General features: G+C 40.8%; 1 protein-coding gene across 4 annotated transcripts in view; it reads right to left on the bottom strand.

The window, feature by feature from the left end:
* The window catches only part of AGAP1 (ArfGAP with GTPase domain, ankyrin repeat and PH domain 1), a 395,766-nt gene that overhangs the window by 92,608 nt on the left and 287,623 nt on the right, over window positions 1-15,535 (bottom strand). For all 4 annotated transcript variants that reach the window (XM_087731869.1, XM_087731868.1, XM_087731867.1 and 1 more), the window contains one exon: window positions 5,449-5,610. In XM_087731869.1, the coding sequence (XP_087587995.1) occupies window positions 5,449-5,610 (162 nt within the window). The remainder of the gene's footprint in view (window positions 1-5,448; window positions 5,611-15,535) is intronic.

The raw sequence follows: 15,535 nt of genomic DNA, 5'->3' as shown, positions 1-15,535 counted from the left end.
TCAGCCCCCACGTGCATTGCGGCAGCAGCAGTGTCCCAGCGCAGGCTATGCACACAGATAGGGTGCTGGGACGGGCTCTGCAGCCAGCATGGGGCTAGATGGATGAACAGCTTCTAAATAAGTTAGGTTAAATTAACTCTGATATGTCCACACATAGGCCACAGGAACATGATGAAAACTTTTCCCTAATCCCAGCACTAATGCTTTATTTCATTTTCACATGTTCACCCATCTCACAGTATCAAAAAACCTGCCTTCTTACTGAAATAAAAACCACTTTTCCAAGAACGCCTCCATATCTACTCCTACCACACAGTAGGTTGTAAATATTGGTAGCTGATTTATAGGGACTAAGTAAAATAACTAAGATGACAGGATTACTAGGAATAACTTCTGTGGTGTTCCTACATGGGCAACATCTGCTTGCCTGCACAACCAGAGTAGTATACTTAATTATCCTATAACAGACTGGAAGGAGCTTTTACTTGAAGAAGTTTTGGTGGCAGCGTAGTTCTGTGCATTACTTCAAGCAACACAATCCATACAGGGACCTTGACATCTAATAGATTTGATTCCAAAGGTTACAAACTCTTTAATAGGTGAGTAGTTTTGCCCTCGCTGCAGCTGCAGGTCAAGATATTAGATTTCACATCTTCCTTGCAGAGAAAAGGGAGTGACGATGCTGTGACTTTTTGTGCTGGAAAGGTTTCTGAACATGCTGTCCTCTGACAATGTCAGAAGGTTTCTTCCAGACCATAACCCCCCCCACACCCCCAAATTATAAAAAGAGCACCAAGTAAAAATATATTCCTTCATCATGGTGCTTAATTCAATGTATTATAAAGAAGTATTAGCATTAACAACCTCAAGTCCATCTGTCAAACGAAGAATCTAGTCTCTCATAAACACTATAGTTCATTTTTTGCGTCTGTTTCATTGAACAAGGTCTCAGACATATTTTTCACTGAATTTCCAAAATTCCCAATTAACTTTTTTTTTTTTTTAGACATGGTTAGAGACATTTCCTTTTTTTAGTTCAATCTGGCCACAGTGTACTTACTAGAACTATGCGCCTAAGGAAATGTATGTTAAAATTGTCTGGAGAAGACTACGTACAGAGCTGTGTACAGAGCCAAGCATGTTTAAATCATTTCAGCATATAATGCCAGCAGACAAATCACAGGGACATGAAGGAAAACTTAGGGCGAGAAGCTGCAGGTAAAATGCACAGGTTTTTTCATGCTTCATATACTGCATTTCAGTTAACAGCTGCATTGCTTCCAATTTACACAAAATACCAAATTTTCAGGCGTTATGCAGATTCCAGAGCCTGATGCTAAGAACTGCATTTCCCTAATTCGCTTTGTCGTTCTGGTTTTGGGATGGCTGAAAGGGGCCAAGAAGTCTTGGGAATACACTGGCACCTCCATGCAGAGCACAGATGATCTAGATTTGATGCTGAAAGACGGCCATACCTTGAGCTTTGTATAGCTCCTAAAAATCTCAGAGATGGATTGAGGGCAGGCAGGTTCAAGCTGGCATAGCCATGAAATTTTAGAACTGTCTAACAAGAGCAAGAAAAATAAACACTGGGAAAGGTCTTTCTGTGAAGAGTATTTCCAAGAAAGCTTTTTAATTTTTTTACTTGTTTTCAAGCTGAAAAACCTTCTTGTTATCACTAGCTGTTCCACTAACTGCAGCATCACAAGGGTACCAAAACAGACTGGGCTCTGAGCAGCTATTCCTCTTTGAAACACAGCACCGTATAATCCTGCTCTGAGCAAGTTTAGATAGCATGGTGGGAAAAACACTGCTGGTTGCTGGCACCTTGCCTAATGTAAGCATTCCTGCTGTTACCCTCAAAAACTCTGAGAAATTTTTTCAGTGACAAGTTCTGTATAGAGAGCTAAAAAACTTCTCTCTGGGTTTCATTGCACTGGAAAAATTTCACAAGAATCTGATCTTCCAAAGTAGGAATGGAATTTTAATTTTCATCCAACTGCAGCACAGTTGCTTTAATATTTTTGTTGCTGCAACCACTGTCTCAGAAAACTCATAGAAAGATAAACCATGTAAGATGAAAGAATCAATCCCAGAAAGAGAGGGCTGTGCACGTGCAGATAGTGCAGAGAAAGAAGAATCAGCATGACCTTTATGGAAGGGCATAAAAGAGATGAGCATCAGTCCTTGGAATTAGTGAATCACCCTGGGCTCACTAGTGTCCATCATCGTGATATCTGAATACTTGGGCAGAGGTCAATGATCAAAGCAGGCATGTTCAAGGAGAAAAAAAGACAGCAAAGTGCAGTAAAAATGCTAGAGTTTGCTGAAGACCAGATTTAAACCTCACTGAACACCTAAGCTTTGCTATAGACAAAACCGAAGGAACTCAGAATTTCTGTTTGAAAGCTGATACTTGAAACGTGCCTAGACCCAAAGGAAGACAACATAAAATCTAGAATTACCCAAATCATTTAACTCTGATCCATTGTAACTGTCTGAGAATAGCTACTGCAGGAGGATCCTCCTCCACCTTTTCACAGTGAGCTCAGGATTTCTAGAAAGAAAGAAGATATGGTTCTCCCACGTTTATCACCACAGTCTTCTGTACCCCATTTTCAATAAGTCACCTGCTGCATCTCAAACACTTGATCAAAGTTGCCAAGGCGAAGCATGCATCTCTCTCGGAATATCTTCCTTTTACCATTTAATTTGGATTCATGGTCTTCAAAAATGCAGTACCCCAGAGGAACACCTCTGAGGGTTTAAATCTACGCTTACTGCAAGTGTGGAGGAAGAAAAATTCAAAAGGAAATCTTTTAGGTCATTGGACAGATTTGTAGCCAAGCATTGGAGAACAGGGAAATAAGCCTTTTCCAGAGAAAAGGCTGAATTACTGAACTGAAAACTGCTTTCAATCACAAGGCAGACTCGAAAACACTACATCCTACAACATGGAGAAAAACCCGTAACAGCCTGAAGCACCTCAGACACACACCCCACCAGTACCAGACTGGCTTGTGACATAGGTTAGCCCAGGACCGGAGTTATTCCCATCATTCAGCGTCACAGCAAGCTCAGAGTGATGAACGCTACCTGCCTGGTCAACCATAAAGCATACCAAACGTAACTTTTGGCTTGCAGCAACATGAGTACCAGAAAATACAGACAAAGGTTGCAAGTCCTCACATGCCAGGATTTGGAAAAAGCAACCCCCACCCTTGTCACTCTTTCTAGAAAGCACTTCATGGGAATCTGCAATCATTACTACTTTTTCTGAGATGCCCTTCTTCTAAAAGGACAGGGAACTCAAGCACACTTCATTGCTTTGTCCTTCAGCTACCGCTGACAGACGAGGCTGACTGTCCTGTCAGGCATCTCCTCCCAACCTTGCTAAGGATTCAAGGGCCAGTAAGATTAGTTATCTGCTGAAGGATGCCCAGAGTTCCTCTCACACATGGCAAGAACGCTGCGTAGAAAGTTGTGATTCTGTTTTTGTGGCCCACCCAAGACAGATAACTGTCGCTGGCCCCAAGCCAGAAAAGAGTGACCATCTCAGAAAACATGTAAGAGGCAGGTCAAAGAAAGCTGATGGGCTAATGTAGAGATACAAAGATTGTAAAAGCAGGTGTTGGCACTCACTGCTAGTTTTAAGGCTCCTTGTGTATCACTCGGTGCTGTCTGCCAGTCAATTCTTGTCCCCCTGGAAGCATATTTATCTCATTTATATGGAAGGGGACATTTTTGTAAAACTATTGCCAAAGGATTTCAGACTAGCATGTTACCATGCTGGAAGACAAGGAGAAAAGCAAAAGAAAACAGAGAAGGATGAAGGAGCACATACTCCCCACTCCACTCAGAACAGGGATTGCAGGGGCAAGATGCACAACAACTGCAAATCCTTCATTGCTTGCTGCGGGTCAGAAGTCTGCACCCGCAGACCGGGACCACACAGGCTCCAGCTCCAGTGACTTGTGCAAATAATCTCCCCAGGAGAAAGAAAACATACACGTATTAACTACTTAGAAAGAGATTTTCAAAGGCTCTTGATATCCAGCTGGTCTTGATTCATATTGACTTCAACAAAATAGTCTTGGACCAATGGTGAGCGCACTGAAAAATCCCCTCTATAACTTGCCATCGAGGTATGAAAATAAGTGGTGTAGAAGGGATTGTTAAAAAAAAGATGACAAATTAAAGATGAAAGGTTAAAATAAAATTTGGCTTCAGGCCATAAACTAGGGGGAAACTAACAGTAAAGACAGTTAAATGACTGGAAAGAGAACGCAACAGGAGCTATTATGAAAAAAAGCTGATGGCTTTTTGAAAAGGATTTGTATAGATAGCTGGGGAAATAAATTCCGTATGTGATAGAAGTGCAATTGAGAAATTAAATAAATGGAAAATAAGGATGACTAAGTAGTAGTTAACATGCCCCTTCTCAGTTGTATACTATTATCACATCTATTTTTAATGTCTCTTCAGCTGTCCGCAATTGTCATCCTTTTTTCAGAACTTGTTCCAATGCTCTTTGATACTGAATTAGCTGTTTTTTACTCTCCAATGCTTACAACTGCATCTTTTTCTTACTCAACACTCCCCATTTCCAACAATGTTATTCCATTGTCTCCGTTTTTCATCTCTCCTTACATGTTGACTCCCCAGTTTCTGAGCTTTCCAAGCTACCCTTGTTCATCTTTTTTCTGGAGCTCTTTTGGTTGAATCCTAGCATGTTTCTTTTCTTCTTTTCTAAAGATACAAGCATGTTTTATATCATATCTGGCTACTGTACACATTGTTACCCCTTCAGAAGGGCATTGAACAGCTATAGCAGTGTTCACGTTGGAAACAGTAAGCTAAACTAAGGGAAAAAAGAAGTTCTTTTTGGCTTTTGCTTTCTGGTTCTTAAAAAAGAACCCAAACATTTAAACTCTCCCCTTTTCCTTTTTATCCTCAAATAACACAATCTTTCCATGAGTAGCTGAATATTCAAACAATAACAGGCATCAGAAGCATTTGCGATTCTAGAGTTCAGGACATGTCTAAGCAGAAGAGATAACACGAGATTTAATAACACTGAAAAAATACACAAGTTCTAACATGATGTATGGGCTACTGAGTGAATCTGACTTTTTCTTTCTTTTTAACCTTACAAATATGCCTGTACCTTACCTTTGCGGCTAATGATGCTCCATATTAACTTGGGACATTTTTTTGTTTATTAAAAAAATCTGTTCCAAACATGTTTCAGACAGTCAAATTCACCATCGCGTGATGCCTCAGATCATTCAGCTTCACCATTGAAAGATCAGTCTTTAATTTCTCTACTTCAGTACAATTCTCTTTACCTTCTGTATGCAAAGCCAATGGTGTGGTTGAGTTGTACTTAACAATGCTCTTTGGAACAATATTTTAAAAATTCAGACTTCCACAATAGAGTAAGCTTACCTTCAGCTGTGCCCGAGATACCATCAGCTTTGAAATTGCTTGTGCTTTTCTTCCTGCGGTGTTTCTTTCTGTTGGCGTGAGGTGAAGGAGGTGGATCAAGTTTGGGGCTCGTCGTACTGGATATACTTGGGCTTGAACACACAGAATCTCCTAACCCGGTATCTGCAATGTGGGGGAAAAAAAAAAGAAAGAAAAATAAAAATACTGCATAATTTAAATTAATGATTGCTAGAATCCAATATATTACCCCTTGCTGTCTGTTAGCAGCTAACTTCTTGAGCTCATTGACTTCCAAAGGCTACAGGAGAGCCTCCTAACAATATCCATTATTTTTTTCAAAAAGGTGCAAAATAGCAACTTGGCTGAAGTTCTGATTCAAGTCCTATTAAATCAACAGTGCTCTGCACCAATTTTAGAAGCAGGCCAGCTGGAATGCACAAAAACCAATGGGAAATCACTTTATCACTTCCAATTGCTCTTTCTTACGAAGATCTTACTGATCCTCAAATTAACTCGTGCAACGCTAGGACATTTTACATACATAATGGAATCGAGATACCCTGATGTCCTCTGAATGCTGCTTCATTAATATTAGAGACAGACACACATAGAAAAGGTGGTAATGGCAATAAAGGTGGGAAAACAAGGTGTGCATGCCTGGTACAATTAATATTGTGTGATAATGGGTCACTCAGTATCTGCTCCCAATGAAAAAAAATAAACCCATGTTCATCATGTTTAGTTTCCCACTGTATTAGCTATATAGCATAACATGCAACAATTTTAAGAATTAATGACAGTGTCATTTTCTCCCCTCTCCCACAAATTAGCTTGCTCAACCAAATCAAAATTAAAGGTCGATGACGTCTGGTAAGACATGAACACCTTCTCTTTGAGCAGTTCTTCTCTTTTTCAGTCAAGAAACATCTAGCAGCAATATTTAACAAAAGTTTAGGAAATGAAGACATACTTGAATTTCACTCTCCATCTGGGTCCTTCCGCATAGCAAATACTCAAGTAACCTTAATCCAGTATTTTTCCCCAAGGTTGGTAACATGATTTTAGTTTAATGGCAACCAATCTTTTGGCTATGATTAGTGCTAAATGCATTTATATTTTGTTGGTTTGGTTTTGTTTTTAACTATAAAATTTAACATAACATTCTACACTTTACTTAAAGTAAAGCTTGCTATTATTTAAAGTGAAGCTGCTCCCAGAACTTTGGTTAGATACCATATTGCACTTAAGTGCAATACCAGGATTGCACTTAAGAAAGTGAATCCATATGTTAGAAAAATATCAAGCCAAGGACTATTTAAAAAGTAACTTTTGATTTTTTTTTGAGTACTTAAATCCCCATACAACCGCCTATTTGACAAAGAAACACTTATTTTGTTTTTTTGTAATAAAGTTTACTTACTAATTATTTGCTAAGCACAGTTGTGCTGCAGGTTATTAGTGGGGGATAAATTATGTACCTAATTGCCTGGCAATAGAGACGGAATCAAACATAAGCTTTATATTAAGTATTTTTGTTCTTTTCCCTATGTCCACTATTTTGAAACCAATCACCAAGTATTTAACCACAAAGAGAATCATGGGAATGTATTTACTGTATATCTGTATAGGAGATTTTAAGTATTTGACCCAGAAATGCTCAAAGCAGCTATCCTGGCAAGTGTTTATTGTCTGGTGAAGGTGAGGGCGAACCCTGATGAGAACCCATGCCAGTGCTCAGCAAGTTCTTGGCAAAGGGGACGCAGATACCTTTCGCTCCTTGACACTGAAAGAAGAGAAGATGCAAAAGAGGATGCCAGCAATACAAAGGCATGACCATGGATGCAAGCTGGTTACTGCTAGTCCTAAATATTGACCTCCAGTTTGAGACTTCAGAAGGTTTCATACATCGGGTACTTAAAAAGAAGACCAAAAAACATAAAAAGACCTCCTTTGCAGCAATGACATGAAAATTGCCGTGTTGAGACAGGCCAGCTGCAGAGCCAGGCACTGCAAGGAAGGGGCCCAGCTGTGGTGGCAAGTTCTGCCACGGGGCACCAAAAATGCATCTTGTTGATTGTCATTTGCTTGCTGAAATAGAGAAAATGAATAAATATCATGGAAAAATTCCAGTGAGTACACCAGCCAGGAAGACTTGCTCACATCTAACACAATTTCTCAAAACGCTTCACTTTTTCCACTCAGAAAATATGAGGAAAGTGGCATATGAACAGGCCTCATTCTCAGCTTTCACTTTAAAAAGAATTATCCCATTTTACTCAAAGGAAGAAAAAAAAAATCCAGGAAAAAACAGTTCTACCACCCTCTCCCATGCCTTTCAAAAAGCTTGTTTCCAAATATTCGCGATGCTGAGACGTGTGCCAAAGCACTCTGGTCCCCAAGGCAGGCATACGAGGGCTGTGTTCATCGCCACATGTGACTCCAGCATCAATCACGATGCCCTGGACCTGTAAAACGGTGAAGAAACCCCACCCTGACGCAAAACCACAGAATATATTTTTCATGTAGGATCCTTGTTAAAAAATGTTAATGCAAATCTGTACGCTTACTGCAGCTTAGTCTAATTTCTAGGCTATAAATTGCACCAACAAAACCTGCTTGCGAGCTCTGAAAAATAAGGATATGTATACACGTACAGTCCGACTACTCGCGTCAGAGAGCTGAAGAATTAACCTCCTATGGTAAATCCTCGTGATCCGCAGCCCTTTCCAGGTAATAACCTGCCGTCCTTGGGTCAAACGGCTCTGAAGCAAACAGCCTGAAGCTCTCCCTCCCCCTCAACCAGAAAAGAAACGCAAGTCGCTCGTAAACGGGTACCGAGCTGATATTGTTGGTGTATTAATGCCCTGTATTCCCGGTTTCGGAGACCACCCTTTGAAGATGTAAGTTATTTAACATTTTCCTGGTTTAAAATATGAGCAATCAAAAGGCGCTAGGCTTACATGCTGTGCTTTCCCATTTCCCACTACTTCTCTTGCCTGACAAGGTATTCTTCAAATTGAAAAGAGGGCTCCTGAAAGCCTGGCTTCGGAAAACTGTAAATGAGTTCAGGCTTCAGCCCGCTGAACGCAATTTCATACTCCTGACTGAATACAAATAATGCATTTTATTTTGTATCAATTACCATGCCTGAAAACAGACGACCACTGCTGGCACTATTAAATATTAAAAAAAAAAAAAAAAAAGGCAAGGAAAAAGGCACGCCAAATTAAAAAAGCAAGCGCCTCATTACTCCACATCTAAACCAGCTTTGACAGAGGCACTGGAAGTCATAAGACGCGTTTCGCTGGGTTGGGATGGGCTGTTTTGCAGCCATCCCGCGCGTTCAATGTCAGCCATTAGTTCTTCCCAATCGGGCATCAATGTTCAACGCACACCCGAAAAAATATATAATACTAGTAATAATAATAACAATCTGCAGCCTCTCCGAGCTTCAATACTTGAAGTATGAGTCAAAGAAGCAGTTTCACTTTTCACTCGGGAAGCTGACAAGCATGACTAGAGGGGGAATAAAATAACATTCAGTTCGCATAAATATCAAGCGGGCTGCTTGAGACTGATGGGCCAGGAATGTATTCTTAGCCATCATTCTGGCAGACAGGCCCAAGGACACTCATAACTTATTTTACAATCATTTAGTTTCAGCTCAAGTGGAAAACGTGACAACTTATCTCTGCTGACAAGATGCCATATCAAACCTTACAATTAACTCTCCCACGATTATCTGCCCAGCCCATCATTAGCTTTGCAGTTTTTGATGGACTGTACGGGCAGCTTTCCTTGATGATGGTCATCATTCGCAGGGTGTATATCTATATTATACAACATTAAGGACAAAACTCTCCCCTTGCCACGTAGCTGGGGTTGTCCTCACCAGCACATCCTCTGTTCTGCAACTGCTGGGCCACATTTGGAAATGATGTGCAGCAACACACTGCTGAAAAATGTATTCTCCTGCAAAATGGAGCATCACCATGCTCCAGCCTATGCCTGCTGCTGACTGCAACCTACAGAAGCGAGCTATGAACACCCATGCCCTCTCCCAGCAAACGGCCATCCTTCCTCCCTGCCCTCTCTCCCCAGTGCAGTTATTAACTCCTCTCAGCTGTGAGAGCTGACATGAGCTGCATCCTCGTGGTTTACTTCCGCACGCTCACGACGTGTTAAGGAGGACGTCGTGAATTTCTCATGCGTGTTTGGCGACTTTCTGTACTGATGAGAAAACGTGTTTCTCATTGAAGGGTGAGTTTCTACCTTTGCAGGGTCGTGAAATAAAGCCAAGCTTATACCATGGGACATGAGAGCTTCTATGGAAACCAGTGTGACAAAGTATAGGTGCTCATTCCAGAAAAAGTAGTAAAATAGTGAATTCAGAGTATATAGAGGGTAAGTTCACATCTAGGCAAGTTATTTGAGGCCATTTAAAAGTACACAGTAGCTCAATCCATGCCTGGGAGCAACAAGTTACACTTGGCAACCAAACCCCTTAAGTTATCAAGAGATGGGATATTAAAAAACCCAATCACTCTGCTGTTAGAGCAGTGATTTTTCTCTATAGGTGCATGACACATGGGATAAAACAAAGATTCTACTGTTCAAGTCTGACCCAGCTTTTATTCCACAAAGCAAGTCCTATGCCTGCCTCTCCCCCAGATGCATTTTGTAATTATGGTCATAAGAGAAACACCTTCTGGTAGGCAAATTCTGCTGGGAGAAATGAGAGGTGGAAGGGGAGAAGTATGTTGTCTACAACTACCACCCAGAATTATGAGACAGAACATTAAATGAAAAAAGAAACCAACCAGTCCTTCTCAGAAGAGTCTCAAGGGCTATGCTGTTGTACTGCACTTTATTTGCCGTTTGAAACATTTACATTTGATATCCTCTTGCAGTATTATATGATGTTTGTAAAACCTAACATTCTGCAAAAGTTCCACTTCTTATTTCTTCTTTCTTTTATTATTTGGAAGCTGCATGTGCTCCACAAACGGATCTCAAAGACAACTCCATTTGTGCCCTCTAAGGAAGTGGCAAGAGCCCTCCTGGATTTGAAAAGGGTAAGAAATCCAGTTCAAACCCAGCCTGTGCTTCCTCGGTGCCCTAGCACAGGATGCAACTGACTTGCACCCCAAACTCCCAAGCATCTGGCTCAGAGCATGTCTGAGCTTCGGACTGAAGCCATTTCTCCTTCACCACTTGCAGTGCCGCACAGCGGAGCTGCAGCAGATGCCAACACAGAAATCAAGGAGGCGAAGGAAATGAGAGACAATAAGTGGGTACGAGTGCCCCAGGCCAGGGTAAAAGGGCTAGTGGTGTAAAAACCATGAGGAAAAGAGGCAACATATACCATTCGGGAACAGCATAGCACAAAGGCTGAGAGAGAAAAATCCAATAGCGGAGCTCCGTCTTTGGCCCCCACTTCCTATTCTGTCTCATACACACACAACCCTCTCTCCTGTGTAACCATCTGCAGCGGAAACAAGGATATTCTGACCTCTTCTATCTTTGTGTCTTTTGATTTATTTCATATTTTTGTCAAATCACCTATTTACAAAAACTTGAAACAAACTCAACAGGTGACGCTATTCTCCACAGACCAAAGTCGAGCTTGATCTGGTTTACATTTTTCTTGCATCTTCTTGTTAAAATTTTCCAACAGGCTTTCAAAGTGAAATTAGACTTTTTTGTCAAGCCCAGCTCCCCAACACGGCCTTATTCTCAAGTGGCTGGAGATTGATTAATTTGGGTTTTTGATTTGTCGAAGTGACAAGAAGTCAGACGTTACAAAAGCGGGACCGGTGAATGGGATCAATTAAAGAGCAGAAGCAGCAACACAATTAATAGCACCAGGTTCAAGGGGAAAAAGAAAGCACTGATGACGAAAACAACAGCAACAGCTCTGACTGCAGCAGGAATCTTTGCCGTGACCCAAGGAAGGCTGAATCCAAAGAGGGTATTTCAGAACTTTTACTATGCTGTTAGTGTTGAAATGAAATAAGGCAAAGATGTCGGTAGCTGGTGGACTGAATAATAAAAAAATAGCTGGACACTTTCATCTTCTACACGTGTGTTTTAAATAGAGACGAAAAAAGCAATCCTTTTATTTAAACAGGGGAAGCAATAGACTAAAACCATCTGTAGTTGTATTTCAGACCCATTTCCCCGAGCTGAGATTTTTCTGGCTGTGAAATCCAATGCTCTACAGCTTCCCTTTACAGCTATTACCATAAACGTTCTATCAAGTTCTTTATATTCCTCCTCTGCCTCAAACTGAAGTTAAAGGGATGCTGCAATTGCACAATGACTGCAGAAGGCTCGAGTCAGGCACGGATGTACAGGACTGACATTAAAATCCTGTCAAAACTGCAGCTTGGCAGAAGTCTGCGGATGATAATAAACACTTGTGAGTGGGGGAGAGGGGGTGGCACATGATTACAGCCTACAGAAAAAAAACCAAACAGGTTAAATATTTTTAAAGTACACAGAGCTCATACCTTCGGTAGGAATTAGGTGCATCCAGTCATTGTTTAGCTGGATTCAGCTTGGACACTCAAGCTATCGAGGGCTTAAATTAACCTGCTGCACTGAACGAAATTAAAAGGACGCTCTGAGCAGAACTGGGGGATGGAGATGAAAGAGCCTCAGGAGTATTCTCTTTCCACGGTGTCTACCATTTTTCCAGCCTTGTGCCTAGAGCCTGTAAATCACAAAGCTATCCTGTCATGTACAGAAAGCCCCACTGAATGCCCAAGTTACTGCCTCCTTCCCTCTAATAGCAATTTCAATTAAATAAGAAAAACAAAGCTTCGTTCTTGACAAAAAAAGGATCTCCCTGCTTTTGGAGGGTCTGGCTTTTGATATGTGGTATCATGCCTCAAGCAAAGCAGACCTGAAGGCCTGTTTGGCATGACAGGATCGTTTCCACTTGGCAGCCTAATAAGCCACTTTGTGAGAAGTGAGGGACATCATCCACAGGCTTGTGAGAGAAAGTCAGTCTCATGACAGTAAGGCACAGACATTGGAAGGACTGGCTTCAATAATTTCGCAGATAGCAAGACCCTTGTTACAATCTCCCTTATCTAAAGGAAAGACAAAGTTACCTCTAGCTCATTTCCTCCTAACATGCAATGTCTGGCCATCGTAAAGGAAGCATGAAAGCAAAAATGCAATATAGTGTTTAAAAAAAAACCCCACAAAAGTACATTGCTCGTTACATTTTCCCTCCTAAGGAGCACCACATTACAGTGCTAGCAAAACACCACCCTGCTCCCTAGAAATCGAAGTATTGCTAGCAATAAAAGAAGCAACCATATCCTGTTAACTCCCTTTCAAAGCCATCTTATGAAGTAAGCTCCGTGTATCACAGAAGGAATTTACCGTCTGGCACAAGGAGAGGAAACATCTCTTCCTAAGCAACCCTACTGTGTTGCCAATGAGGTGACAAGCATCAGCAGTAAAGACTAACTATATTTTAGAGGACCAGCAACGAGATGCTAATCTTTCCTCTGCACACCTTGCCTAAAGCAGGTTTAGGTCAGGGGCAGAGACATTATAAACTACTCCCCGAGTTAACACAGTTTGCTAATTTATCTTATCCCGCATTACACAGATGCATCTTTGCATTTGCCTCCTTTGTACTGTATGCTGAATATGCCCTGTGGAAAGATCAAGCATGACAAGTTGTTTGAATACATAAGCACAACAAACTAGAAAGAGATGCAAGTCTCAGGTGTTGCAGGATGCCACCACATCCCAAGGCAAACTAACTTCATGGCTCCCACTGAAAAGATCTACAGTCTAGATGTATAAGGGATGTCTCTAATTCTTCTGGCATAATGTTTTCACTGGGCAGCATCAGATCTGTTGAGAAGATGTGATTCTTACATGGTGTCACCCTGAATTGCTACAAACTGGGTATATGATGCTATGGGCATTGCTTCTTCTGGCCATCAACTGTGTACAAAACGGAGGGGCGAGGAATATTACAAAAGGCAGCTAGTTATGTGGATTAATTTCAGGTAACTAGTTCTTTAGCCACCCCATGAAGGAGAAAGAAGATGGATGATCCTTTTGAAGACAAGCTGTACAGCTGTTTCAGGTACCTCCTGGTTCGATTCCAGGTCATGTGTCGCTTAGTCTATCTGCCACTTTTGAAGCCAGGTACATAATCAGACACCTCAAGAATAGTTACCAACTGCGACATGCTGGACCTAGCGAATCCATCAAGACCATACCAAGTAATGGTGATTTGCAGAAAAATAAACACTTTGGGCACCACTGAAAGAATACATCTTGGATGAACAAGCTACACCATGATCAAGTATACACAACATTCTGTGGCAAATACTATTTTATATCCTTGGTCAAAATGATATGCATAATAAATACACCTCAATTATACAGAGAGGGTCAGAGCTCCGCCCTGATCTAACAATCAGCACTGTCTTCTAATTGCAAAAAAACCTCATTTAACAATATTTTGCTTTGAAATAGAGCTTTGAGGTCTCCAGACGCTTGGAAAATAATGAACCCATGCCTTACTGAATCATGTCCTACTAAAATATTTACCTTGTATTTCAAGATAGGCAAAATGAGATGGAAAAGAAGAACTGACTCTCTTCAAAGCAATGCTTAGAGCCAGAAAGAGCGCCACATCTCTTGTCTCTACTCTTGTGCTTTAACCTTCAGTCTGTATAACCTGTGGATAACTTCAAGCATCAAACCCACTCACTGGTAATTGAGAAGAGGTTAGGAAACTCTCCACTGTCACTCCACAAGACTTCAGTGACAAGCCCTAATATCAGTGTTTTGGAAAAAAAATCAAGACGCTTTCACTATTAACATCTTCGAATTAAAGCTGAATAACTGCTGAATAGCAAATAGCCAGTTAATTGCATCATGCTAGGTAGGAAAAGACTAAGGCTTTCCTGGTAACATATGCCACGAGTACCACTGTCAGAAAGGAAAGAAATAATGGAAGCAACACCAAGGATACTCTTAATCAAAGGCAAAATCAAACATTTTCCTGTTGCAGAAACCTATAGCTCAAAAGCTCTTAACGTAAAGCTATGTCTTTGCTACCTTTTATAGGTGTCAGATGATCTGTCATTGACAAACAGTTTTTTTTTTTTATTTTTAAATTTAATGAAGCACTCTTTCTAGCTGTTACCAGCTCTTCTGAGGGTTTAGATAACCAAAGTCAGGGCCCTTCTTTTGCTCTCAGAAAATCCATGCATCAGAAAAGCCACTCGCCTAGAGCGATTTGTAAACTGGATACTCCTCATCGACCTGGACTGTGGGTGGCACACAGGATCGCTGAATTAAGGGATGATATCAACTGTAACAAATGAAGGACCCAGAGACTTGAAAGGAGATGCTCTTCCACCTGCAGGAAGGCCAGGTCTCTGTGCTTCAGCTGTCCCCCAACAATCAGCAGGTTGTGGAGGAGTTGCGTATCAGATTTAACACAGAGGCTTCTTTCACTCCTTGAACTGTATATGCTGTGAAGAAGCTTTGAAGTGTTGGATTCCATAGGTAATGTATCCACAACATCCCTGTACCCCACACTCTGTGATCTGGACTGAAAAGAAACCAAGCCTGCAAACAGACATGCTTGATGAGACAATCGCTCTCATGTTAATTGGAAGAGAAACTTCATTAAGCCAGCGAAGAAATAAAAGCATCGTGTGTGTTTCTTGCACACACTTCGTCCAGATCCTGGCAAAACAAAGCAGTGTGCTTCTGGACATACATTAAAACAAGAAATCTAATTATTACAAGCATCTATTTGAACTTCCAAAGTAGGGACATAAAAAGAAGAAATTCTGAAATCAGGAATTACTCCAATGGTAGCTATACATTAATTTTTTACTTTCTCAATTTTATGTTTAAAACTTTTAAATTTAATATTTATATTATTGTTATATAAATTTAGATAAAAAGATTAAGAAAAATAAAAGTGTACTGATCTGGGAAGTTTACTAATTTCCCTGCTTAAGTCTTACTTTTAAGATCATTAAATATGGAATGTACTGAGTTTATGAAATTTTTAATCCATATTATTTGAATT

This window comes from Nipponia nippon, unplaced genomic scaffold (genome assembly GCF_047370975.1).
Source record: "Nipponia nippon isolate SJK-2023a ecotype South Korea unplaced genomic scaffold, ASM4737097v1 scaffold_5, whole genome shotgun sequence".
In the NCBI taxonomy this organism is placed as follows: domain Eukaryota; kingdom Metazoa; phylum Chordata; class Aves; order Pelecaniformes; family Threskiornithidae; genus Nipponia; species Nipponia nippon.
The sequence above is the reverse complement of the archived record's forward strand: the minus strand, read 5'-3'. Positions and strand labels throughout refer to the sequence as shown.